Source organism: Salvelinus namaycush, chromosome 3, assembly GCF_016432855.1.
Source record: "Salvelinus namaycush isolate Seneca chromosome 3, SaNama_1.0, whole genome shotgun sequence".
NCBI classification, from domain to species: domain Eukaryota; kingdom Metazoa; phylum Chordata; class Actinopteri; order Salmoniformes; family Salmonidae; genus Salvelinus; species Salvelinus namaycush.
The window spans coordinates 31,649,238-31,676,660 of record NC_052309.1 but is presented as its reverse complement, the minus strand read 5'-3'; the positions used below and the strand labels follow the sequence as shown (position 1 = coordinate 31,676,660).

Genomic DNA, 27,423 nt, shown 5'->3' with positions numbered 1-27,423 from the left:
CACACCCCGAAACCAACTCACATTTGAATTCAGTCATGGCCGCTAGCATTTCTTAATATACCAAATCTAAAACGAGGCCAAATCAGGAAGTTCAGGCGCCCTTTCAGACAACCTTTCAAGTTCATAGAGCCTTTAGATAGTCTTCCAAGTTCTTAGAGTCTATTCAGCGACAAGCTAAGCTAACAAGACTGCCTGTCTCCAGACTAAGCCACTGGGATTCTATGACTGAGTGTTTATGTTTGCATCATTACCCAGGAAGCCAAGCTCACATCTCACAGTGTGTAGGATGTGTGAGGTGGGTGTGAGGAGGGCAGTGCTAGGCTATAGGCCTAGTCTGGTAAGTGTCTGAGAGGTGTACCTCAGGCAGTAGTGTTCATCTTCTCCCAGCCCTGGTCTTTCTGTACACAGTGGGTGCTGCTGAAGATAACCTGGCATTGAGGAGTGTGTGGATTGGTTGGCAGAGGGGTTGGCAGAGGGGCAGTGCCCACATTCGGCTCACACATCCTTTCACGTCTGTCTGGTTTGGCAACAGTCAAATGTCAATCCAATGTATTTTCTAAACACCTTTTTACATCAGCAGTTGTCACAACGTGCTATACAGAAACCCAGTGTTAAAACCCCAAAGAGCAATGCGGAAGCAAAGTGGCAAGGAAAAGTGTGCTTAATCAGCAGGAAACATCTGGCGCTGTGTGAAAACCATGCTGTGTCTTACTAACACAAGGGCATTCGCACACATGGCACGGTTTACAGTGAAAGGTGAGTGGTGTATCCCGGTTGAATGGTTGAATGGGAAGGGCTGGCTGTACATGTGAGCAACCTATGGTAATAACTCATTTTCAAAATACCCAGAGCAGAGCAAAACCCTATTGTCCCCCAATCTTCTAATGCCTAGTGCGTATTGAAGTTACTCCTAGAACAGAATAAACCTCCATAGAGAGATCCAGTTCTCTGGGTATAATGAGGTGTACCACCACAGCAGAGAGCATTGCTCAACCTCAACCTCCCTGCATATGGAACACATCTCCTCCTCCCCCAAATCACAACATCAAAACGAAGTGGCACTTACACAAACTCTCCAGCTCTCTAACTACATCAGGGAAATGGAGGGGGGGGGGGGTACTCCCTCTTTCCCTCTTTTCCTCCCACTTTCCATCCCTCCCTCTCTAAGCAGGCCCAGTGTGCGAAGGACGGACCGTGGGCCTGCTGTTTCAGACATCAGTAACAGTGAATATCCATCCCACAGCACCAGAGGGTCAGCCCTCCATCCCCCTTACACAAACACATTTCAAAGCCTACAGGGCCTGGCTGCACTAGGACACTGCGTATTTCTGCTGGTGCCCATTGCTAAAATATGGGCGAGAGGGCTGCCAACAACAGCATGGGGTAAGAGAGAGATAGAGCGAAAGAAAAGGAGGGGGGGAGAGCCAGGGAGGGTGAAAGTGGTTCAGGGGGTGCTTGTAGGACAAAGGTGAAAAAAATTGCAATTTCATTGGGGGAGATTTGGCCCTGCTGCTCGTGAAATCTGATTAACAGAATATAGGATGGTTGGCAGAGAGAGGCCTGGGGGATTCCTGTGTACTCGACTATCCCTCAGTCTGCCTAGAGAAAGAGAGAGAGAGGGGGAGAAAGAGAGAGAGGGGGAGAAAGAGAGAAATGGGGAGAAAGAGAGAGGGGTGTGCAATGAAAGGCAGAGGGAGAGTGAGAGAAGAAGAGGGGAGGAAGAGAGAGGAGGTGCAACGAGAGAACACTTCTAAGGGGAAGAGATGGCATGAGGGTAGTAAAAACAAGAAAAGTGAGTTTACTATCCTTCTACCATCCATTTGGTTTCTGTCCCCCTAGGACACCTCTCCCCACAGTAACAGTGAACCATGATCTCCCCTGGGGAAGAGGGCCATGGTGGTTAACACTCCATCATTTACAGGAACATTAGTAAATACTTCTCTCTCTGGTTACCACATTCCAGGCCAGGGGAGCTGAGCTAACAACTGCCACACAGTGTTTCCCCTGTCACTCTTGACTAAGGAGAAAGAGAGGGAGGCGAAGGGGGCTTTTGGGTTGCCCTGGTTCATACACGCAACACATGCATTTACGGAGTCAACCTGGTCGTTTGAAATCGTAATCAATCAGCAATACAGTGCATTAGCTGGCAGAGCAGAGCCATGCATTCAATAACTTCAGGGATAGGGGGGTGAAGTAGTATTTCTAATATCTGCTATCAATAAATCCAAAGAGCGAGAGAGAAGAGAAAGGAGAATACTCTGGCCCCAGGCTGTGGCTCCTGAAAGAAAGAACCATCTCAGGAATTCACTGTCCCTGGAACCCATGTGTGTTTCCTGGTAATAGCAGCAGATGTTCAGAAAGAGCTGCAAAACCTGGACCCGTACAAATCAGCTGGGCTATACAATCTGGACCCTCTCTTTCTAAAAAATTTCCGCCGCCATTGTTGCAAACCCTATTACCAGTCTGTTCAACCTCTCTTTCGTATTGTCCGAGATCCCTAAAGATTTGAAAGCTGCCGTAGTCATCCCCCTCTTCAAAGGGGGTGACACTCTAGACCAAAACTGTTAGAGACCTATATCTATCCTGCCCTGCCTTTCTAAAGTCTTCGAAAGCCAAGTTAACAAACAGATCACTTACCATTTCGAATCCCACCGTACCTTCTCCGCTGTGCAATCCAGTTTCCGAGCTGGTCATGGGTGTACCTCAGCCACGCTCAAGGGACTAATCGATATCATAACTGCCATCGATAAAAGACAGTACTGTGCAGCCGTCTTCATCAACCTGGCCAAGGCTTTCGACTGTCAATCACCGTATTCTTATCGGCAGACTCAATAGCCTTGGTTTCTCAAATGACTGCCTCGCCTGGTTCACCAACTACTTCTCAGACAGAGTTCAGTGTGTCAAATCGGAGGGCCTGTTGTCTGGACCTCTGGCAGTCTCTATGGGGGTGCCACAGGGTTCAATTCTCGGGTTGACTCTTTTCTCTGTAAATATCAACGATGACGCTCTTGCTGCGGGTGATTCCCTGATCCACCTCTACGCAGACGACACCATTCTGTATACATCTGGCACTTCTTTGGACACTTAACAAACCTGCAAACAAGCTTCAATGCTATACAACACTCCTTCCGTGGCCTCCAACTGCTCTTAAACACTAGTAAAACTAAATGCATGCTTTTCAACCGATCGCTGCCCGCACCCGCCTGCCCGACTAGCATCACTACTCTGGACAGTTCTGACTTTGAATATGTGGACAACTTCAAATACAAATACCTAGGTGTCTGGCTAGACTGTAAACTCTCCTTCCAGACTCATATTAAAACATCTCCAATCCAAAATTAAATCTAGAATCGGCTTCCTATTTCACAACAAAGCCTCCTTCACTCATGCTGCCAAACATACCCTCGTAAAACTGACTATCCTACCGATCCTCGACTTCAGCGATGTCATTTACAAAATAGCCTCCAACACTCTACTCAGAAATTGGATGCAGTATATCACAGTGCCATCCTTTTTGTCACCAAAGCCCCATATACCACCCACCACTGCTACCTGTATGCTCTCGTCGGTTGGCCCTCGCTACATATTCGTCGCCAGACCCACTTGCTCCAGGTCATCTACAAGTCTTTGCTAGGTAAAGCTCCGCCTTATCTCAGCTCACTGGTCACCATAACACCCACCCGTAGCACACGATCCAGCAGGGATATCTCATTGGTCATCCCCAAAGCCAACACCTCCTTTGGCCGCCTTTCCGTCCGGTTCTCTGCTGCCAATGACTGGAACGAATTGCAAATATCGCTGAAGTTGGAGACTTATATCTCCCTCACTAAATTTAAGCATCAGCTATCTGAGCAGCTTACCGATCGCTGCAACTGTACATAGCCCATCTGTAAATAGCCCATCCAATCTACCTACCTCATCCCCATATTGTTTTTATTTACTTTTTTTTGCTCTTTTGCACACCAGTATTTCTACTTGCACATCAATCACTCCAGTGTTTATTTGCTAAATTGTAATTACTTCGCTACTATGGCCTATTTATTGCCTTACCTCCTCATGCCATTTGCACATACTGTATATAGACTTTTTCTATTGTGTTATTGACTGTACGTTTGTTTATTCCATGTGTAACTGTTGTTGTTTGTGTCGCACTGCTTGGCTTTATCTTGGCCAGGTCGCAGTTGTAAATGAGAACTTGTTCTCAACTGGCCTACCTGGTTAAATAAAGGTGAAATAAATAAAATTAAAATAATAAAATAAAATAATGGAAGGAGAAGCGGTCCCTTTTCCCTCACTAAGGATGAGTAGAAAATTATTTCTTTCAGAGAGAAAAACCATAACCCAGCAGCCGCTTATTGTCATTTCTTTATAAAATGTAGTTCATTTTATTCAATTAGTAGGAAATTATTATTTCCTTTCGAGCAAGCTTTGATTTTTTGAATTTTGGTTTTCCTGTGTAAGGTAGTCAATGGGTAAGAATGATGAACAGAAAGTGATGAAATTAGTAGATGTGACAGACACAGCAGGGTGTAAGAGGGGATTGCTAATGTACTGTAGTGATTGCGGGCAAAGAGAGAGGGGTTAATAGAATAGTTCCCTAATAGCACACAACCGGAGGCACACACACACACTCCCCTCAACTTCACCTTGGCCTTCACTGCTGGCTCAGGCTTCAGATTCCATTATAGGTGTGTGTACGTCTCTGAAAGAGATGGTTGTTATTTGATGGAGATTGGAGTGGGAGTAGGGGGCACACACTCTGGGAGTAAGGGGGGGTGCCTCTGAGTGCGTGTTCGCTGTTTATGAGTTATGACACTGCTCATTGCACTGCCAACGACAATTCTTCTACTGCTTTGTTCTCTGTGCCGTTGATTCCCTCCCTCTACTCTCTAGCCTATTTATTCCCCAATACATGGTATATTTCACAGCTGGAGATAAATCAGGGTGGTCTCTCGTCTCTCAGAGATAAGCATTACAAAAATCACAGTTCTAATAGGAAACTTCTGGAAGCCTCAGAAGTTTCCCATTGTCCTCAATAATCTCTACTGTGCTGTAGGAAAACAGGAGAACACTAGTCTTAGGGGACTCTAGTTCTGAAGACAATACAGCTCTTTCACTCCAAGGCTCGTTCATTACAGTGTATGTCAGTGGTTCCAAAGCGTTTTTGCATTGGGATCCACCATCCATCCAAAGCCTCTCACATTCTCGTGAGCCACAGAATAGTCAAAAGCATGTTTATTACCACTAGTTAAAGCCAGGCTTCAGCTGTAATCCAAGAAGGAACAGCAGCATTGTGTTACCTCCCAGATCTTTTGTAACAATTACAGTCTGAATGTGAGTGGACCACAAAGTTAAACAGAACAGTATTATATTGTATATCTATGGACTGGGTTTCATCATAGCATCTCTCTGGGGGGGATCCTGTTCTCTGGCTGGGTTCTCCTCTTTTGTTCTCCTCTTAATTCACAACCTGTAATTGGCCACCATCTGGGTCTCAGTTGTCCACTCTCTCTCTCCCTCCCTCGCTCTCTCTCTCTAAACGGCTGGGTTACATATGCATGTCCAGGGGAGCGTTTACATCTACTGTTAATCACTTGAACTAATTATGTAACTTTAATAACATCCAATTACCCACACTGCCTAGTCCATCACCAGAGCAGTACAGTGTGTCTGATAGGTTTAGACACCACAGCCGACTCCCCCCATACATCTCTCTATCTGGCTGATAATACACCGTCCTGTCAGAGTAATTGTATGCCATTGCACAATATGTCTATCATAGCAAGAGGCAGTTAAAGGGTTAGTTTACAAATTACATTGGTTTCCTTACCCTGTAAGCAGTCTAATGAATTTCAATTGACTGATTTCCTTATATTAACTGTAACTCAGCAAAATCTTTGAAAAGGTTGTATGGTATTCATATTTTTGTTCAGTATACATTATATTTATGACTTGTCCATAACAAGGTATGACAAAGATCCATGCTTTGATTTAGTTTCACTGCACCGTTTCCACATGCTTACGTTTTAGCACTTGTGCCACAAATCCCATTCAGTCATTTGACCGACATTTGCATTTTTCGTGCATCATGTCCAAATCTTACGAAAGTTTCTATACCGAACAAAAATATAAAACGCAACATGAAACATTTTCAAATATTTTGCTGAGTTACAGTTCATATAAGGAAATCAGTCAATTTAAATAAATTCATTAGGCCCTAATCTCTGGATTTCAAATGACTGGGCAGGGGCGCAGCCATGGGTGGTCCTAGGAGGGCATATATCGGTCCCATGAATTTGTCTTACAAATACAAATATGTTAGCATGTGGAATCAGTGCCAGGGAAACTAAACCAAAGCACAGACTGTGGTCATACCTTGTCCATAGACTGCTTACAGGGTAAGGAAACCAATGTGTCATTTTGTAATTTAGGTGAACTGTCCCTTTAACTTACAGTACATACAGGATCACACTGACACACTACACACCCCACTACAGAGGACTAGAACCCACTCTGGTCTTTTTCCAAAGATATCGAATATGGCCAAATGCTGTAGTAATACATTTAAAAATCCACGTTGTCTTCTGTCCCCAGCCGCCACATCAGAGACATAGAATCAGGCAGCAGTATAAATATAATGGATGATCCAGTCAGACCCTCTGGGTTGTCTTCAGAATTACTTTTATGCAAACTATATGTGGCAGGTCATTCGTTCATTTATTCCCATCTCAAACAAAAGAAAGGGATTCTTCTGTCTTACATGAGCTGATTCTTCCTTTACAAAACCTAGTTAATTGTTGTGGTATAACAAAGGCTGTCAAAGTGAGTTGTGGGGAAAGTTGAGGAAAAAGGGTTCTTTGAGGGTATTTGTTAGGAAATGGGGGAAGAAAACTAACCTGTCAAATGAAAGAGATGGGGGAGAGCCCTAATTGCCCACCATCAATAAAGGGCACCAGATGCTAGCTACATGAGGAACACATTGAGACTATATGAATGATGATCCCCATTACCCATCATGCCAGAGATACTGTACCATTATGCTGAGGGGGCAAATTATTGAGGGTTAAATTGTTAACCTTTTAAAGGCTGGAATAAGATTCCATTCCATTGAGCATTCCTTAGTGAGCCAAAATACTGCCCTTTGGATGTTGTTGGTCATTGAATAGCGCCAACTGTATGTAATAAAACCTTTCCTTTTTCAAAGCATGGAAACATACGGTACACACACACTCCCTCCCTCACACTCACCACACAGGGGGTAATAAACAGAAGGGCATATGGCAGGCTGGAGTCATTTATATCATTTACATGGATGGTGTATTTGCCCCCCATTAATGTATGTGTGTGTGTTTTTGCTCTAGCAGTCTCAGGACACACCCTCGTGGCCCATCACTCACAGACACCACTCTGTGTGTGTGTGTGTGTGTGTGTGTGTGTGTGTGTGTGTGTGTGTGTGTGTGTGTGTGTGTGTGTGTGTATGTGTATGGCCCCGGAGTGGGGGTGTGTATCGGCGCGGACATGACAGATTACACCATGATTGGAGCCAGAGCATGATGGATGAGCAGGCCTATTAGATACATTCATTCATATTACGTTGACACACACAGGAACACACATACATATACACACGTTCTGCCTGGGTGCAAACAAAGAAACTAAGATGAATATTAACTCCACATGTTGTTTCGAAGACATCCTCAGGCTCCTGCATCCTGGCACTTGATGTTTACATTTTAGAGCCTCACGTCTGCTTGGATCTATAGACCGCGAACCAGATCTGTAGACCGCGAACCAGATCTGTAGACCGCGAACCAGATCTGTAGACCGCGAACCAGATCTGTAGACCGCGAACCAGATCTGTAGACCGCGAACCAGATCTATAGACCGCGAACCAGATCTATAGACCGCAAACCAGATCTGTAGACCGCAAACCAGATCTGTAGACCGCAAACCAGATCTGTAGACCGCGAACCAGATCTATAGACCGCGAACCAGATCTATAGACCGCGAACCAGATCTATAGACCGCAAACCAGATCTATAGACCGCGAACCAGATCTATAGACCGCGAACCAGATCTATAGACCGCGAACCAGATCTATAGACCGCGAACCAGATCTATAGACCGCAAACCAGATCTATAGACCGCGAACCAGATCTGTAGACCGCGAACCAGATCTATAGACCGCAAACCAGATAGTGTTTTTTTGTGCTGAAGAAACTTTAAAATGTTTGTCTTTTACTAGATGCTCTTATCCAGAGCTTACAGGACCAATTAGGGTTAAGTGTCTTGGTCAAGGGCACAGACAGATTTTTCCCCTACTGTAGTCGGCTTGGGGATTCGAATCGGCGACCTTTCAGTTACTGGCCCAAAGGTCTTAATCACTAGGCTACCTACCGCCTGACTTCCACCAATAAACCCCCCAAAAATGTGACCAACATATCTACTTTAATGGGGTGTTTTATGTTTTACCTCGAGTCTGAGGAGAGGACTCTGGCTCTGTTAGAGAGTACTGTAGGAGATTGCATTACTGCAGAGCAGAGCGGCTGTAAACAATGTTCTGTTACTGTAATGTGCTGTTCTGCTGTGCCCTGATGGTAAGGGCTGCCAGGAACAAAGAGCTGTGTGCCTCCCTCCCTCCACCCCACACACACACACACACACACACACACACACACACACACACACACACACACACACTTCTTCTCCAACTCCTGAACTCTGTCTCCCATTATCTCTGGGAAACGGTCCAAGTAGCTCAGTTTACAGATTATACAGGTACAATAAGAGGGAGAAGAGGGAGAAGAGAGAGAGGTCTGTGACATGGACACTCACCCTGCAATAGGAAAGAATCAAAAGGACCCCCGCTACAGACCAGTGGGAGGTATAGAGGAGTAGAGGAGAGAGAAGGAGTGAAGGAGAGGGGGAGGATAGAGGAGAGGGGCTCACGTGGGGGTAGGTTGGGTCAGAGGGGTTGAGGGAGAGAAGGAGGAGTGGAGAGATGAGGAGGAGAGTGGCTCCTGGGTGGGTGTAGGTTGGGTTAGAGGAGTTGAGGGAGAGAAGGAGGAGTGGAGAGATGAGGAGGAGAGTGGCTCCTGGGTGGGTGTAGGTTGGGTCAGAGGAGTTAAGGTGATGTTGTCCCCTAGCCATGGGAGAAGGATTATAGAGATGAGATTAGAAACCACACAGACATCAACAGTTGACGCTATAAATATAATGAAATTTATGCATTTCTATGGTAGTCATCCTATTTCTATGGACTGACCGGGCTAAACCAAGCAGCTCAACTATCAACTACCAGAATCCACCACGGAGGGACACACAATGTGGATACTTGCCAAGTGCAGGCCATTTCAGTACAGTGGAATTCAGAGTGTGGTCTCACTCCTGGGAGCTCTTATGAAGCTTCTGGAGAGATGTGCCCCTGAACAAGGCAGTTAACCCACTGTCCCTAGGCCGTCATTGAAAATAAGAATTTGTTCTTAACTGACTTGCCTAGTTAAATAAAGGTAAAATAAAAAAATAAAAATCAGTATCAATATCAGAGTCATACCATCAGTATCTCCTCAATCTTCTCCAGTCCGTCTCCTCTGTGCTGGAGCCAACCCATTCAGACGGACAGCTGTGTGAGCAGTGGGTGTATGAAAGACAACACTCTCTCCTCCAGATAAGAGAGCGAGAGAAATGAGAAAGGCCGGGCAAGAGCCCAGGAGGAGAGGGAGTGTGTGGCTTTAGCTGCTTAGACGGATGCATTTCCGCTGTACAGAAAGAAGCACTGGTCGAGGCTGTCATCTCAAGCGTTGTGTAATCAGTCCCTTTTAGAGAGAACATACTCTTAGTAATCACGGGCACCTAAAGGTCACAAAAGAGCCATTTCTGAAATGCAAAAAGGCTGAAATGGAAAGCTTGGAAAGTCAGTCAATTAGTCACGCCGAGCTCTCGCTTCAACACCAAGGCATTTGAGGACAGCCAACGTCCTCCTTGCAACTTTGTCTGGGGCTGAAATTACCCCTTATTCCCTATATATACATATTCCCTATGTGGGCCTTAGTCAAAAGTAGTGCACTATAATAGGCTGCCATTTCAGACACATCCCTCATCCAAAAAGGACCAGCTAGAGAGATGAATGTTCCCTGTGTGAGATGAAAGACAGACAGGTGGGAAATAGCTTCTAACGTGTTATTTAATGGAGGATTAGGGCTTTGACCCCTAGAGGTCAGGGGTCATCTCCTTGGGGGTCAGAGCTGTGTATGTGGAAATTAATTGCTGCCTGCCGGCTGGGACTCAGTCAGGCAAAAACAGATCAGAGCAGCACTGCAGGGGGGTGTGTGTGTGTGTGTGTGTGTGTGTGTGTGTGTGTGTGTGTGTGTGTGTGTGTGTGTGTGTGTGTGTGTGTGTGTGTGGCTGACCCTCAGGGACGAACGCACGCATGCACACACCAGTTTGACCTCACTATGCACCACAGGGTCCCCTGTATCCATGGAAATAAGGCTGATAGATCCGAACTTAAGGCAGTCTGGGTGGGACAGACACTGCAGTATTCTTCAGTGGCATTTATATCTAATAGTTTCAAAATAGTATACTAATACTGTATCATACTGCACATTTCAAATACATACTGATACAGCACTAGTCTAATTGTGCAAAAACAGAGAATGGAACTCAGCCTATAAAGACATCTAAGGAAAGTCTCGCATATATCATCCTCTTAATGTTTACCTTCACACAAACAAAATGTCCTCTGACGGATACTGTCGATATTGAAATCTCATTACAGGACATAGCTTACTGTACAGTATCTCAACTTTCTCATCAGTGAAGAAAATGAACAGTAGCAGGAAATATAAAGAGCAATGTTGCTGCATGATATGTCCATTTAAGGGCTTTTTGTATTCTGGAGTCTTGTTAAATAAATCAGTTAGGTCTCCAGAGAGGAAAGCAAAACATTTTGGCTCTTTTCAGAGTTGCTTGACGAGAAACGAAAACAGAAGAGCTCAAAGAAAATGTCTCAGCCGCAAGGTACTGTGTGCACAGAGAAGGACTTCATCCACTTAAGTGTTGGCATGTAAACTACAGTCAAGTCTCTCAAACATCTTTAGTACCAGTCAAAAGTTTGGTCACACTGATCCATTCAAGGGTTTTTCTTTATTTTAACTATTTTCAAAATTGTAGAATAATAGCGAAGACATCATAACTATGAAATAACACATATGGAATCATGTAATAACCAAAAAATAATTAAACAAATCAAAATCTATTTTAGATTTTTCAAAGTAGCCACCCTTTGTCTTGATGACAGCTTTGCACACTCTTGGCATTCTCTCAACCAGCTTCATGAGGAATGCTTTTCCAACAGGAGTTTCATATATGCTCAGCACTTGTTGGCTGCTTTTCCTTCACTCTGCAGTCCAACTCATCCCAAACCATCTCAATTGGGTTTAGGTGATTGTGGAGGCCAGGTCATCTGATGCAGCACTCCATCACTCTCCTTCTTGGTCAAATAGCCCTTACACAGCCTGGAGGTGTGTTTTGGGTCATTGTCCTGTTGAAAAACAAATGATAGTAGGACTAAGTGCAAACCAGATGGGATGGCATATCACTGCAGAATGCTGTGTTAGCCATGCTGGTTAAGTGTGCCTTGAATTATAAATAAATCACAGTGTCACCAGCAAAGCACCCCAACACCATCACACCTCCTCCTCCATGCTTCACGGTGGGAACCACACATGCGGAGATCATTTGTTCACCTACTCTGCGTTTCACAAAGACACGCCGGTTGGAACCAAAAATCTCTAATTTGGGCTCATCAGACCAAAGGACAGATTTCCACGGTCTAATGTTCATTTCTCGTGTTTCTTTGCCCAAGCAAGTCTCTTCTTCTTATTGGTGTCCTTTAGTTGTGGTTTCTTTGCAGCAATTCGACCACGAAGGCCTGATTCACGCAGTCTCCTCTCAACAGTTGATGTTGAGATGTGTCTGTTACTTGAACTATGTGAAGCACTTATTTCGGCTGTAAACTGAGGAGCAGTTAAGTCGAATGAACTTATCCTCTGCAGCAGAGGTAACTCTGGGTCTTCCTTTCCTGTGGCGGTCCTCATGAGAGCCAATTTCATCATAGTGCTTGATGGTTTTTGCAACTTCAAAGTTCTTGAAATTTTCCAGATTGACTGACCTTCTTGTCTAAACGTAATGTTGGACTGTCGTTTCTCTGTCCTTATTTGAGCTGTTCTTGCTATAATATGGACTTGATCTTTTACCAAATAGGGCCATCTTCTGTATACCACCCCTACCTTGTCACGACACAACTGATTGGCTCAAATGCAATAATGAGGAAAGAAATTCCACAAATTAACTTTTAACAAGGCACACCTGTTCATTGAAATGCATTTCAGGTGACTACCTCATGAAACTGGTTGAGAGAATGCCAAAAGTGTGCAAAGCTGTCATCATGGCAAAGGGTGGCTACTTTGAATAATTAAAATATATGTTTTGTTTAACACTTTTTTGGTTACTACATGATTCCATATGTGCTATTTCATAGTTTTGATGTCTTCACTATTATTCTACAATGTAGACCCTTGAATGAGTAGGTGTCCAAACTTTTGACTAGTACTGCATGTCCCTTTACTTTAATGTCCCCTATACTCCATTTTAGCTCCTCACAGTGTTTTCTGAACATCTTTCGGTCCTTGCTATAGAGACTCTCTCTCTCATTCTACAGTGTCCCTATCCCTTAACCAGCACTATTACACATAGCAGCAGTCACATTCATATCAGGGACATGGTCTCCCACGCTCAGCCAATAGCACTGATGCAAGCAAAGGAAATACTGATAAGTTCTCTCTTTTGAGAGTTTCCTTTTCAGCTCAAGCCTCTCTTACAGTGATAAGTAATTGGCTGCCTCTCTCACTGCAGAGTGAAACTCTCCTCTCCCCCAGCAACACTCATCACCAATCACACCATCTCTCAGCCTGGGACTGAACATGCCATTCCCTTCTCTCACTACTTTTTCCAACAGCAAGCAGTGAACAACATGTGGTGAATAATATATTTATTTATTTGTTCATTTTTTGACAACGTGGCTGTTGTTGGCTAGGTGGCAGTGTGTTATCCCAGAAGACAGTGTGCCTCTCTGCCAGGCTGTTGTACCCCTATGAGTGAGTAGAGGGTACAGTACATCTTAGCCATGAAGTTGTTATGAGGCAGGTCTGTAGCTCAGTGCCTCAGTACCCACATACACACTTATCCTACACATCCTCCAAAGTCTAGTGTTCCACTCCTAATCAGTTCAATCAGAGGTAACAGGCTCACTCATCCACTCTTCCTCTGCAGGAAAACGAGAAACCTCATGAACCCATTACAAGGATTACAGTGGAATTACAGTGGAATATAATATGTTTCAAAAAGGTGCCTGGCCAAAGATCAGGAGGTGCTTTAATTAACCTTTAATTAGGCTTTTCTCAATTTGACTAATCCTCATTTATAGATCAGACCAGGAAATTAAAATAGACAGAAATAGAACAAATCATTACTGGTAGTAATATCATTATTGTTTGTACTCTACTGTACTGTAGAAGTCTATGTTGTAGGAGTAGTAGTAGTGTTTACTGTATGGAGTAGTCCAGTGTTTCCCAACTCCAGGCATCCAGTACCCCCAACAGCACACATTTCTGTTGTATCCCCGGACAAACATACTTGATTCAGTTCATCAAGGGCTTGATGATTAGTTGACAAGTTGAATCAGGTGTGCATGTCCAGGACTACAATATACATTTGTACTGTTGGGGGTACTGGAGGAATGGAGTTGGGAAACACTGGAGTAGTGTAAACTGCATGTTCCCAGAAAGCGTTACAACCAATCATAATTGATCATACTTCAGAGACCCTTAGAGCAGTGGTTCTCAAACCTCTCCTCGGAGACCCCCAGCCGTTCCATGTATTTGATCTACTCAAGAGCTAGCACACCTGATTCAACTTGTCAACTAATCATCAGCCTTCGAATAGGTGAATAAGATGAGTTCAGGGCTACAACAAAATTGTGAAATGTCTGGGGGTCCCCGAGGAGCGGTTTGAGAACTACTGCCTTAGAGGCTGTCAGGGGAGGAAGAGGGGTATACCACATGCTGGGACAAAATGGATGACACATATGGGCTATGATGACATCACCATAACTCAAGTACCTGACATCTCAGAATGCATAGCATAGCGAGAGAACGTGGACATTCCTCAGTTACTAGGCAGAGTTAGTACGCACAGAGGACCATTCACTTAGACAGGCCAGACATGCTCTCTGGTTCACTAGAGGCAAATAAAACCTGCTCAGTCCAAACAGCTTTTCTGCACGTAGTCAGGGAAATAGAAACAGGCAACCATTTAAACAGCTCTATAAAAACTAACTCTCTCCAAATTGGACTGCCGATGAGAGGGCATCGTGGAGTGAGATTCTTCGCTATACTTGAAGAGGAAGAGAAGCATTGACACGTCAGTCAAGGACAGAAAACAGTAACACTCCTCAAAGAACTAAAGAGATGCCGGAGTGTAAGATAAGTAATGTAAGAAGAATATGAACAATCTAGGCTAATAGTTTGTTATTTATATAATACACATCTAATATACCGTCTAAGTATATTCTCCACACAACACTAGTTGAATCTTTTGGAGAAGAACGCTTTAGCTGTGACTTGTCTTAAAAGGAATCATTTTTCACTCAGTATTTCTAGTTTGCCCCACTTTCCAGACTCTTCCGTTTGAGAGAGCTCGGTATTCCCATGACGACCAGGCAGTGAGCTTGTTTCTACCTGAAAAAGCTGTTCTGTAACAACCACCACCAACACCAGTGAATAGTTGATACTGATTTCTGTGTGGGAGTAGTGAAAAAAATGTACTCTGAAAAACCAGGTTAAGGAACTAAAGAGTAAAACTTGCTCCAAGCTCACCTCTAGCTACACTACGATTGCACCACTAGAGAAATAAGCAACAATACAGTACTGTGCATTCTTTACTAATACTCCTTTAATAATCCTCAAAGTTGACCCAGATTTAGGAGGAAAATCAAAGATGGCGGACGCTGGGATAACTTAAACAGGCCTGAAGAGGAGAATAACTATCATTAAGATGACAGTGGAAAGTCATAACTACACTACGCAGCTACAGACAAAATGAGAAGAGTCAAGCTCTACTTGACCTGATGCAAGAACAAGGAGTCTCTGGGAAATCTACAAATAGTGGTCTCTAATTCTCCCTTGTCAGAGTCATGGTGGTACAGCAGTTGTGGGAAGAGACTACTGAGACAAGTCTTAATAACTAACCACAGATAGCAATGCACAACCTTCCCAAACATGTTACAGTCAAAGGACATTCTGAGAGCGAGGGATTTTTTAAGAGTGTATTTTCCCACAAGGAAGGGGGAAAACCTCCCACGTACTCAGTCTCTAATACTCACTCTCTCATTCTCTCGCTGTCCCTCTTTCTCAGACAGTTAAACCAACCGACCCACGTCAAAGTAGTCCACCACAACAAAACCCAACTATTGCACACAAGAGACCAGATAACATTAAGAGTGAGTCACATGTTGGGGAAAAGTCTGAGCTGAATGCATTGCTCCATGGCTTCTGGTACTGTATGTTTCTGCGAGGGTCCATAAGAGCAAACAAGTCCATACATGCTTATGGAATAACTTTACAGCGAGTTTGAATTCATGAGGTGAGGGTTGTCCCTCTCTCCTTACCTGCACCTGGCCCTTGCCCATGATGATGTCCACGATCTCATTGTCATCCTTGTTGAGCTTGGTCTTGTCGTAGCATTTCTCGTAGCACAGGATCCGCAGGCACTGAGAACCTTCCAGCTCGATCTCAAATTCCTATTGGACAACAGACAGGAAGGACATGAGAATAGGGTTCAATTTCCTATCGGTCCAAATAACAGACCGAATGATGGAGTATTGGATATTGAGTTCAACGCCCTGTTGGCAGCATGACTAACCGACTGAAATACGATCTGAACATTGGAGCTCTGACGAGTGTTGGTCTCTCACCTCGTTCCACTGTGGTTCAGTGGTGTCTCTGAAGACGCGGGTCTTGGCCTTGCTGACAAAGTAGCCGTAGGAGTCCACCTCCAGGGTACAGTACAGATCTGAACAGGACACAGGAGTCAGAAATCACAATGAGTGAATCTAAAATAATCAGCACTTATAACACAATAATAGCAAGACTGACAGTAAATGGATAGACATTTTAATATGATCGTACCACAATTGTGTAGAGCTAGATCATGTCTGTATCAATGGTCACTGACAATTAGTTTCTCAAGCCCTTACCACCTAATGGTAGAGGCCTGTATTACTGATAGAATGAATAAAGGCACACACACACACACACAACAAGTCCTCAGGGCCAGGTATTCCCCTCAGCTCAGCAGAGCATCAGCTAGGCTAATGTACTCATGTTTATGCTAATGCACTAGTCTCCATAGGCCATTTATCCAGATATCCATTACAATGTCTCCCCTGCACTGGTCTAAGAGACCAAGCCAGAGGCCTCTCTCTCCAGCCCCGCTAGTCCCTGGGGTCTCGACTGCTCTCTGACAGCATGATGGATGGTTACCCACCCTGACCCGTGAACACAGTCACATCACCCACGCACAGAACTAGAGACAGTGTTTACACTGTAGTACATAGTCACACATGGCGTAGCAATATGAAAACAATAGCATGACCCATGTCTGTCTGGGTTTAGCTCATAGACATATCAGAATCTGGATTAGGTTAGGCAGACTTGTGGACTCAAGTCACAAATTTGATGACTTGAGACTCGACTTGGAGCCTCAAGACTCGGGACTCGACTTTGACTCGAGATATATGACTAGAAATTATCTGGCCAGGTTTTGTAATGTTTTGTCACTCATTTTGTGGCACAGACACTACGTGGATTAATTTACACGCAGACAAAGACAGTAGCCGCAGAATCGCCCTTGCAAAAAAAAAAAATGCAACAGATTGGCTAGTGAAATGCGCACTCTGATTGGACCAGAAAACTGTCAATCAACACAGGTTGGGTGAGCTTGCGAACAGAATGTTGATTTGCTGTACAGCTTTAAAATGTGCAAATGTCAAAATTTAGGGAGTGAGGCTTGCCATAATATATAAATATGCAGCTCCAAAAAGTGTTTGGTGATCAAGAATATTAACTGTTTACTTTGCAATGTCACCGGAAATGGGGCAATAATTACTAGCATAGGCCAACTGGTCTTTTGGTATGTAACAATTGCTTGATATTTATAATTTACTTATGAAGCCTGCATTTGGAATTTGTTGTTAAAATCAAATACTACTGTGGCGAAGAAGCACCATAGGCACTGCTCTTCACTTGCACTCTCCAAACTCCCACCAGTGGAGTTAAAATAAAATAAATTGTTTAAATGTTTTGCTGTTGCTTTCACATGTTTAAATTCATAGGCGCTATGATGTATTTTTTGTGTAACCTTTATTTAACTAGGCAAGTCAGTTAAGAACAAATTCTTATTCACAATGACGGCCTACCCCGGTCAAACCCCTAACCCGGACGACCCTGGGCCAATTGTGCGCCGCCCTATTGGACTCCAGATCACGGCCGGTTGTGACACAACCTGGGAACGAACCAGGGTCTGTAGTGACGCCTCTAGCACTGCAATGCAGTGCCTTGCTGCGCCACTCGGGAGGTAAATCTATATTCCATCTAATAATGCAATAACTGCTAGCGATGAATCATTCCATTACCTTACTGTTAATTGCAACACGTAGACATTTCTGTTTCATATTTGACAGGCCTACTACGATACATTTTCCTTTCATAGCCAACCATTTCTTACCCTGCTATGAGTGGGCGTGATGTTTATAGCGCACATGAACGTTCAAAAGACTCATGAGGTAGAAGTTCTGTTTATTTCATTAAATGTAAAGTTTAATTTGTTCATATTTCCTGGTCTATGTCGGAGATCCGTGTGTCTGTGTCCTTTATCGCTGTCATTTTTGTTGTGCGTAATATACTCAGTGTGATAGAAATAAGCTACGTGGCCTGCGCTCCACGCTTTGGAGTCGTTGAAAAAGATAAAATTATTGTTCCATGTATGCATGGTTGAAATATCATTACGTCTGATTAAGATCAATCAATATAACAATATATGTGGAATATGGTTGTAATTGCCAATTGGGTAAAGGTATGGTCTCGGGCCAAGTGTTTATATTATGTAGGGCTACCGGTTTGAGTTCTTGTTAAATAGATTCGATTTGGTTTCTCAAGGGGAAGCTGTACAGTCTTGCCCGCTACCAGTGTATGTTCAGATAGGACAGGTTAAGCCTGATACAGAGGCTAAGCCTGATACAGAGGCTATTTCTTTTGGGCTATTGCCCATGTATATTTGGTTAATCAACTTGTATATTTTGTATGATATGGAGCTTTCACCATTGGATCACTGAGACCCGTAAATAAATCTATACTGGACACGTCAACCTGCCTTGCCTCTGCTGATTTCATGCTAGAAGGTCCATATTTTACAATTCCATAGGCTAATAAAAACATATTGTAGACAAAATAATGAAAAGGGCTGTCCGGTAGCCTCGATAAACAGACACATATTTGTAGCTGATCAAGTCGTTGCAAGTATAGATTTTGTTTTTACTTGACTTGAGATTTGACTTGAAAACGTGTGACTCAACTCGACTTGCTCTTAGAATGCACAACTTGGAATTGACTCGAGTCTTTACCCGTTCTACATGGGACTCGACTTGAGACTCGGAACCTCTTGACTTGAGACTTGCTTGTGACTCAAGCAGAAGAAAGCAGAAGGATCCAGACTGGAGGAACAGCACGGGAGGGGTGTAACTGATCATTTGGGGGGTGTTTTAAAAATGGAGTCACGCTTTAGTAATTAGACACATCTGCTACGTGGGTGACTATCAGAGTGACCTGACAACCGATGGCTGAGGAGGAACACACTAACTACTGTCTGTATCAGTTAAATTCAAAGTCTTAGTCCCAAATGGAACCCTATTCCCTGTATAGAGCACTACATTTGACCAGAGCTCTATGGGCCCTGGTCAAAAGTAGGGAATAGGGTGTAATTTGGGATGCACTCAAAGTATGAGAAATTCAAGACTACTGGGAAATAAATAGTACTGTACATAATTGGACATAGGCCTAGTGTGCTGCTGCACTGAAGTGAGTTCACAGAGAGTTAGACAGGGTAGTTTATCACTGTTAATGCTCACAGAAATAGCATTTGGCTTCGTTAAGAGAAAAAATATATATCGGAAGCACAACTCCCTGCTGTGTCAGATTTACACCTCTGTCCCAAGCACCTTTCTGAAAGTTATGACTGTTCAGACTTAGTGTAAACCCAACACCACTAAGGGAAACATTCATACATCATACTCCTGGGCTACTTTTATCTCAAAGTTTATTTTCCCTTCAAATCTGAACTAGGTTTATAGGCCTGGACCTGAAATCCTACAACTAAAAACAGGGCCAGAAAGAACATATTTAGCCTTGTTTTAATGTGTGTTAGTAGTGTTGCCAAAGGAACCTTCAGAAATGTGACACGATGAAAATGAGAGCTGGCGGCTGGTGGTGATTGGTTGAATAAGCCCTGAGGGCTGTCATTTTATTGGGAGGCCTCTTCCTGCCCTCATGAATCTGGTGGTCAGTGAGGAGTCTTACCAGTCACACACACACACACACACACACACACACACACACACACACACACACACACACAGAGGTTAATGGATACCATCCTGATTCTGTCCAGACGACCTGGAAGTTGATCCCTTCTCTTTGTTTGTGTGTGTGTGTGTGTGTGTGTGTGACCTCTTCCTAATCCTAGCCTGCAGATGTGTGTTCATTTGTAGGTGAAACAGTGGTCAGCAAAACCTGAGACTAAAACAGTCATTCTGAAGTCTTAAAGCAACCATCTAAACTGGGTCTGAAAGAACAACATGACCTAGAGACAGGGAGGAGGGTTTGTCTGCTTTATGGTGTGTGTGTGTGTGTGTGTGTGTGTGGTGTGTGTGCGTGCCTGTCTCCCTGCCTGCCTCCCAAACACAGCTCCTGACTGTAACATGATGAATCTACTGCTTTATTTAGAACTTATTGGAAAAAAGTGGAATTTCAAGGAAGGAACATTATGAAGAAGGAAATTGTCTTATCAAATTATTTTTAATTGGATCCGGGATGATAACACTAACCGTTGCATGAGTAAAGGATGCAGGGAGGGCTGGATTACATTATGCATAGAGAGGCAGAGATGAGAAAATCTCTCCCCTACATAAAGTTCAAAACATGACATACACTGAGCATACAAAACATTAGTAACACCTTCCTATTATTGAGTTGCACCGACTTTTGCCCTCAGAACAGCCTCAATTCGTCAGGGCATGAACTCTACAAGGTGTCGAAAGCGTTCCCATGTTGACTCCAATGCTTAAACACCTCTATTCTAGGTCAATGTTTTCCCCTTGTGTTTTTTTTAAATTGTATTTTGGGGGGACCAGTAGACTCTTAGCTACTTCCTCTGACCCACTTTTGAAACGTTGCCCTGAGCTGAAATGTATCTCTGCTTCCTATTGAAAGAAACTACGGGTGGCAGTGTTGATAAGATCGTTTTAATAGGACATGTTTGTACATAATGCAGTTTCTAAAAACAACCCTGGAGAGGGGGTGTATATCCCCTAACTCCAGTGTCCAATAGGAAGGACTGGAGGCAGCGTGTGCTGTAGTGTTACGAGCTATACATAGAATAGTACTGTATACAAGTACACAAGCAAATACACACACACACAACACATACAGAATAACCAACACACAGGCACACACTTTTATGCAAGGGAGCAAATGGTTGACATACGGCTTGTACACACAATACGCTCGAAAGATAGAATCAGAGCAACACAAAATTGAAGGGCAGAGACCGGGGAAGCCGACAATAAAACTAAACACATGAAATATCAGATCCACATACGGTCCACTCTACGGTCTCTGTAATGTCCCTTCTCAAAGGAATTCCCCAAACAAACTAAGACATCTCTATCAGACTTGAGTTCCAAACAGCATCCTATTCCCTATATAAAGGGAGTGGAACAGCTTCACCAATCCTTCTTTAACCTGTCTCCTCCCCTTCATCTACACTAATTTAAGTGGACTTAACAGGTGACATCAAGAAGGGATCAGTCATGGGAAGAGCAGGTGTTTCTAATGTTTTGTACACTCAGTGTAGTGTACTACTTTTGACAAGTAGTGCTCTACATAGGGAATAAGGTGCCATTTGGGATGCAAACATAATTGTGTACTTTATAATGGGATGGAGGCAGATGACATCTCCCTGATTAACAGTGGTCTGGAGGGGTGTGGCCAGCATGACTGGTGGTGAGATATATTAGGGGAAATGTCATCCAAACTCCACAAGACCCCGGATAGATGAAACATCTACCAACTCGCTCTGAGATTTAACTCCACTCTCCCAACCATACTCCACACACTCCCAAGTCAACTATACTCGATCATACTGTTGAACCAGGTTGTTGGGGTTCAGAGTTGACTTGGTCTCAAGTATGTAGGTGGCGTAACTGCATCATTATGCTAGCTATGACTAGCTACAATCCACTACATACACATAGGAGATGCTATGTACCCATGGAGGGGTGTTTAAACTAAAACAGGAACTCTTACATTTCAGAGGGCAGGATCCATCAGGACAATGCCGTGGTAACCATACTCCCCCAGCCCCTGCATATCAGAGGGGCATGCCAATGGTACGGTCCATGAGAAAATGGAGGGAAAAGTACAACCAAACCACTTCAACATGCTTCTTCTTCATTTTTAAACAATTCTGCCCGCTCTGCTCCGGTGAGGATCAAACAGGCTTTCAGTGGAAACAGCTTTCCATTTTTTCCCCCAATCCATTACACAATAAATCTCTCTCTGAAGCTTTCAGAAAGTACACTACAGTACAGGCTGCCATGGTATCTGAGGCATATTTCGTTGAGTCTTTTCTTTTCTGTTGTGGTGATATTTGAACCGGTGCTTCTTGTGTAACAAGGTAACAGGCAGTGGAGAGTGTTGAGTGGAGCGGCAGCTGTCTGGTACAGACATATCTGAGCCACTCTGGGGCTCTCTGACATCATATCCCCCTGATAACACATACAGGCAGTCATGGCTAGGGCCATCCCATGCACGCACCAGGTAGGGGGAGGCCAGGGCTGAGAGACAGAGGGGGGAGAGAGAAAACGAGATAGGGATGGAGAGAAGAGGCTTCTCCTGGCCTTCACTGTCTGTTTGTGTGTGTGTGTGTCCCTTGAGAGCTCGGCTGTGGCTGTGTAGGGACTACGCTGTTCCCGTTAGCTCTCTTTATGGAGTAGTTGTGTCCCTGACGGCCCCGAGCATCAAAGGAGCCACAGGAATGTGACTGTGGTCCAGAGCTGTTCCTCAGGGACTGGCCCTGTAGCTTTCTTTCTCTTTTTCTCTCTCTCCACCTCAATCTCTTCCTCCATCTCTCCCGTCCCCACATTTCCTCCTTTCTCTATATATTTTCTCTCTCTCCCCACCGCTCCCTCTCTCAATCACTCTTCCCCTCTCCCACTTTCTCTCATGCTCTCCCTATCCCTCTTTTACCGGGAGAACCCCGGCCACAAGTCAGTAAGAGCACGAGGTAGCAGTTGCACCGAACCACAGATTGTGGATCAGATAGCCCATTACTCCAAATCCTTAACCATGAGGGGGGTGAAATAATACCTGACCCTGTTTCAGTGGTAACTTCTACCTCTGTGCTGGGGGTCTATGTTGTGGCCTTGTAAAAGGCTTTACTGTGGAGAAGAGAACCAGTGTGCAGGGACAGACATGGTAACCATGAACCCTTTCTCCCTGTAACGTCTGTCCTCTTTGTTGGTTGTGGCACAAGCTGTAAATGATATGCTCGAACCATCAAGAAGGGCTGAGTCAGAAGATGAACATCCTGGTGTCAGGCACACATACAATAGCTGAAAGATCCTGACGGACACACGTGCGCATCCAGACACACACACACACACGCTGAACACAGTGCAGTACAAGCCCAGTATGACAGAGAGAGACTTACTGGCTGACTCTTTGAAGCCTTTTGCAGAGTGGACGATCACATGGAGGAATCCATACAGGCCTGGGGTTTCCTCATCTGAAACACACAACGCAGTTAGTCACTGTCTGTCACACCCATTATCAGTGACCTGGATGTGACCTGGGACAATACATTCTCATAACCTCGAGGGTGCATCCCAAACGGTACCCTATTCCCTTTATAGTGCACTACTTTTCACCAGGGTCTGTAGGGGACCTCATAGCCGAGGGTACATCTCATTCGCAATGAACAGTGAAGTAGTATATATTTCAGTGACAATGGTTGTGTGTGTGTTCATGTGCTTGTGTGAGGTATTCTTTCAGGTAGACTAACTGAAGCCCCATGTGGGAGCAGGAAGCAAAGAGGATGAAGAGGACTGGGTCCACACACACACACACACACACACACACACACACACACACACACACACACACACACAGAGCTGTGGTAGATGGAGGAGCTCAGGTTTAATCACACATTCATTCATCTTAGTGTGTGACCTCTACACCAAGGCATCCCATACAGCTGTCCCACAATTCCCTAATTGCCCTGTGACATTAGCAGGAAAAACAGGAGGAATCATGTTGCCCCATAGTGTATGTATCTAAGCCTTAGACTTAAATATTCACAAGCATGTTCTTGGGTGGCCCTTGAAAACACACACACACCAGCCTACACACACAATCCAACACACTCACACACCTATGCTTCCCCTCTCTCTCTCTTGTCCCCTGGCCTCTGCATGATTATGTTGCAGAGGCCTGCGCGTTTCCTGGTAAATAAACAGGGGGTTGAAACTGGAGATGGCCTGTTTGGAGCTCCCTGCAGGCCCATCGGGTCATGCTCTGGACCACTACGGAGATGAGAGACTAACAACTGAGTCCTGGAAAAACAATATGTCACGTGTATGTATGGTGCTATGGACTGTATATGTCCAGTCACAGACAGGTCATGCCACCAAGAGAGGGAGAAGCCAAGAGAAGATCTACTCCAGACTCTAACCTTTAGTTTCCCCCCTCCACTGCTCATTATCAGAGATGCTATTCTGTCTGGATCTTAACCACAACAAAAATACTCAAAGAAGATGGTAGTAATGACATGTCAATGTGTATTCCTATAACCCTCTAATGGTTAAGGTTAGGACCAGAGTTAGAGTAATCTGATCCTAGATCTGTAGCTAGTTTCTTCTACCTGGTCACTATAATGGCCTGTGTCAGACAGAGCGATGGTAACGAGGGGATCACATTTCTCCTCCAGCTGGTTTGATTTGAGCCCCTCTGCTACTCCATCTAATAATGTCAATGCATGGTGTGTGTCTGTTGTGGGTGTTGAATGTATGTCAAATGCCAATGAGCTGACCTGGAGCCTTTGTTTTTGCCATACTGTACTATAAAGTGACTACCGATGAGAAAGAATGTAAACCTGTGCTTTGCTTAACCATGTTTCAGATCCCCTCTAAACTGGAGAGAAAACAAAAGTGTTTGATGTGAGTATAAAGGGAGTTGCTTTGACAAGCTCACTGTAAACAAATCAGGAAGTCTGTGCCAGCCAGGAGCAGTACTTCAGGTCACCACAAGGGGGAGCACTGTACCATCAAAATACAGTGTATAAAACATTAGGAACATGCTCTTTCCATGACAGACTGACCAGGTGAATCCAGATGAAAGCTATGATCCCTTATTGATGTCACCTGTTAAATCCACTTCAATTAGTGTAGATAAAGGGAGGAGACAGGTTTATGAAGGTTTTTTAAGCCTTGAGACAATAGAGATAAGGATTGTGTGTGCGTGCCGTTCAGAGGGAGAATAGGCAAGACAAAAGATTTAAGTGCCTTTGAACGTGCAACAGTTTCCCATGTGTATCAAGAATGCTCCGCCACCCAAAGGACATCCAGCCAACTTGACACAACTGTGGGAAATATTGGAGTCAGCATCCCTGTGGAACGCTTTCGACTGTTCTGAGGGCAAAATGGGATACAACTCAATATTAGAAAGGTGTTCCTAATGTTTTGTACACTCAGTGTATATCACTGTCTGTAATCATGGGTTTACAATGCTGTGGCCAGACTCAGATAATCATAATGTGACTTGCAAATATTGTGGCCAATTTAGATGTATACTACAGTACATGATATCCAATTTACTAAACCAAGTCTAGCAGAAATCTAGCAAGATGACAATGTATCATTCAGAGTAAGCAAAAGTACAGGAGGAGAAACCCCCTTGCCTTGCAAGAAAACATGTTTGTCTTTTGATGAAGATATTATATCTCTAAGGAAGCTACCATGAACACCATGACTGTGGGATTTGTGGTGCATAGTGGGATCCCATGTGGCTCAGTTGGTAGAGCATGGCGCTTCCAACGGCAGGGTTGTGGGTTCGATTCCCACGGGGGACCAGTACAAAAAAGTACACAAAAATGGTCCTCTTACTACTGTGTCGCTCTTAGAGCGTCTGCTTAATGATGTAAATGTAAAAAAGTTCTGTTTATGAAGACTTCATGAATGTGTTCTTGTTTGTTTAATGTGTGAGTGCAGCGGTATAACAGTGTTGTGTATGAGTGTGTGTCTCCCAGCAATTTCCTGTCCCCCAGTGCATCCTGGGAGCTCAAAGTGGGCCTCCCAGCTGGCTTTAATGTCACCCCAATCCAAACATCCCATCTGAACCCTGCTGCAACACACACATGCCATGACACAGATTATCACTAGATGAGAAACACTATGTAACCTAGATTCCTTACCAAACCATTTCTATTTTTGTGCTGAGAAAATAGGAGATATGTTTGTGGCTTTTAACTGAAAACAGAGGGGAAAGGAAGGAGAGGTGAATGTGTGTGTACTACCGTCTTTATTACTGGTGACAGGGATGTTGTGGACGGTTCGGAGTTTGAAGCAGGAGCTGGTGAGGACCTGCAGCTCTACAGAGCTCAAATGACACGTCTGCAGATCTGAAGACACAGAAACACACCATTAATAAACCTGAACATACAGCCAGGCCATAGGTTCTTTAATGTGCATTTGCATTGAAGGCATTGAATCCATGGCATAGTTGTTTAAAAAAAACGATATCAGCCTGTCTGCTCACTCTCGTGACTCATCCTGTACCTTTCCTCTGTAGTTTCTGGATGCTCTCCCTCCACTCCGACCTCTCATAGTCTGAAGACAGGAGGAACAGGTAGCTCTGAGGACAAAACAGGGGGAAATCACATTTTATAGGACAACAGCTCCCTCCTGTGGTGGGAAAGTAAATCATAATAAAAATAATAATAAATGTATTGGGTTTATTTAGCGCTTTACATAGTAAGGGGAAAATCACCTCATCCACCACCAATGTGTAGCACCCACCTGGGAGATGTATGGCAACAATTTTGGTGCCAGAACACCCACCACACATCAGCTAGCATGGTGGAGGGGTGAGGAGTGATATACAGTGCATTCGGGAAGTATTCAGTCCTCTGGACTTTTTCCACATTTTGTTATGTTACAGCCTCATTCTAAAATTGATAAAAATTGTTTTGTTTTTCAATCTACACACAATACCCCATAATGACGAAGCAAAAACAGTTTAGACATTTTTGCTAATTAATTATAAAGAAATAAAAAATGTTAATATTTCATTAACACAAGTATTCAGACCCTTTCCTTTCTTGAAGCACCTTTGGCAGTGATTACAGCCTCGAGTCTTCTTGGGTATGATGCTACAAGCTTGGCACACCTGTATTTGGGGAGTTACTGCCATTCTTCTCTGCAGATCCTCTCTGTCAAGTTGGATGGGGAGCGTCGCTGCACAGCTATTTTCAGGTCTCTCCAGAGATGTTCGATCAGGTTCAAGTCCGGGCTCTCAAGGACACAGACTTTTCCCGAAGCCACTCACGCGTTGTCTTGGCTGGGTGCTTAGGGTCATTGTCCTGTTGGAAGGTGAACCTTCGCCCCAGTCTGAGGTCCTGAATGCTCTGGAGCAGGTTTTCGTTACGGATCTCTCAGTACTTTACTCTGTTCATCTTTCCCTCGAACCTGACTAGTCTCCCAGTCCCTGCCGCTGAAAAACATCACCACAGCATGATGCTGCCACCACCATGCTTCACCATAGGGATGGTGCCAGGTTTCCTCCAGACGTGACACTTGTCATTCAGGCCAAAAAGTTCAATCTTGGTTTCATTAGACCAGGGAATCTTGTTTCTCATGGTCTGAGAGTCCTTTAGCTGCCTTTTGGCAAACTTTAAGCGGGCTGTTATGTGCCTTTTACTGAGGAGTGGCTTCCGTCTGGCCACTCTACCATAAAGGCCTGATTGGTGGAGTGCTGC

General features: G+C 44.2%; 1 protein-coding gene and 1 non-coding gene across 3 annotated transcripts in view; one reads left to right on the top strand and one right to left on the bottom strand.

Moving 5' to 3' along the window:
- Positions 1 to 27,423, bottom strand: part of abr (ABR activator of RhoGEF and GTPase) — a 222,573-nt gene that overhangs the window by 50,057 nt on the left and 145,093 nt on the right. For both annotated transcript variants that reach the window (XM_038975573.1, XM_038975581.1), the window contains 5 exons: positions 26,225 to 26,300; positions 25,963 to 26,067; positions 23,104 to 23,178; positions 16,034 to 16,131; positions 15,728 to 15,859 (listed from right to left, as the gene is read on the bottom strand). In XM_038975573.1, coding sequence (XP_038831501.1) covers positions 15,728 to 15,859; positions 16,034 to 16,131; positions 23,104 to 23,178; positions 25,963 to 26,067; positions 26,225 to 26,300 — 486 coding nt within the window. The remainder of the gene's footprint in view (positions 1 to 15,727; positions 15,860 to 16,033; positions 16,132 to 23,103; positions 23,179 to 25,962; positions 26,068 to 26,224; positions 26,301 to 27,423) is intronic.
- trnag-ucc lies at positions 25,443 to 25,519 on the top strand. The gene has a single exon. It is a non-coding gene; the product is annotated as a tRNA-Gly (tRNA).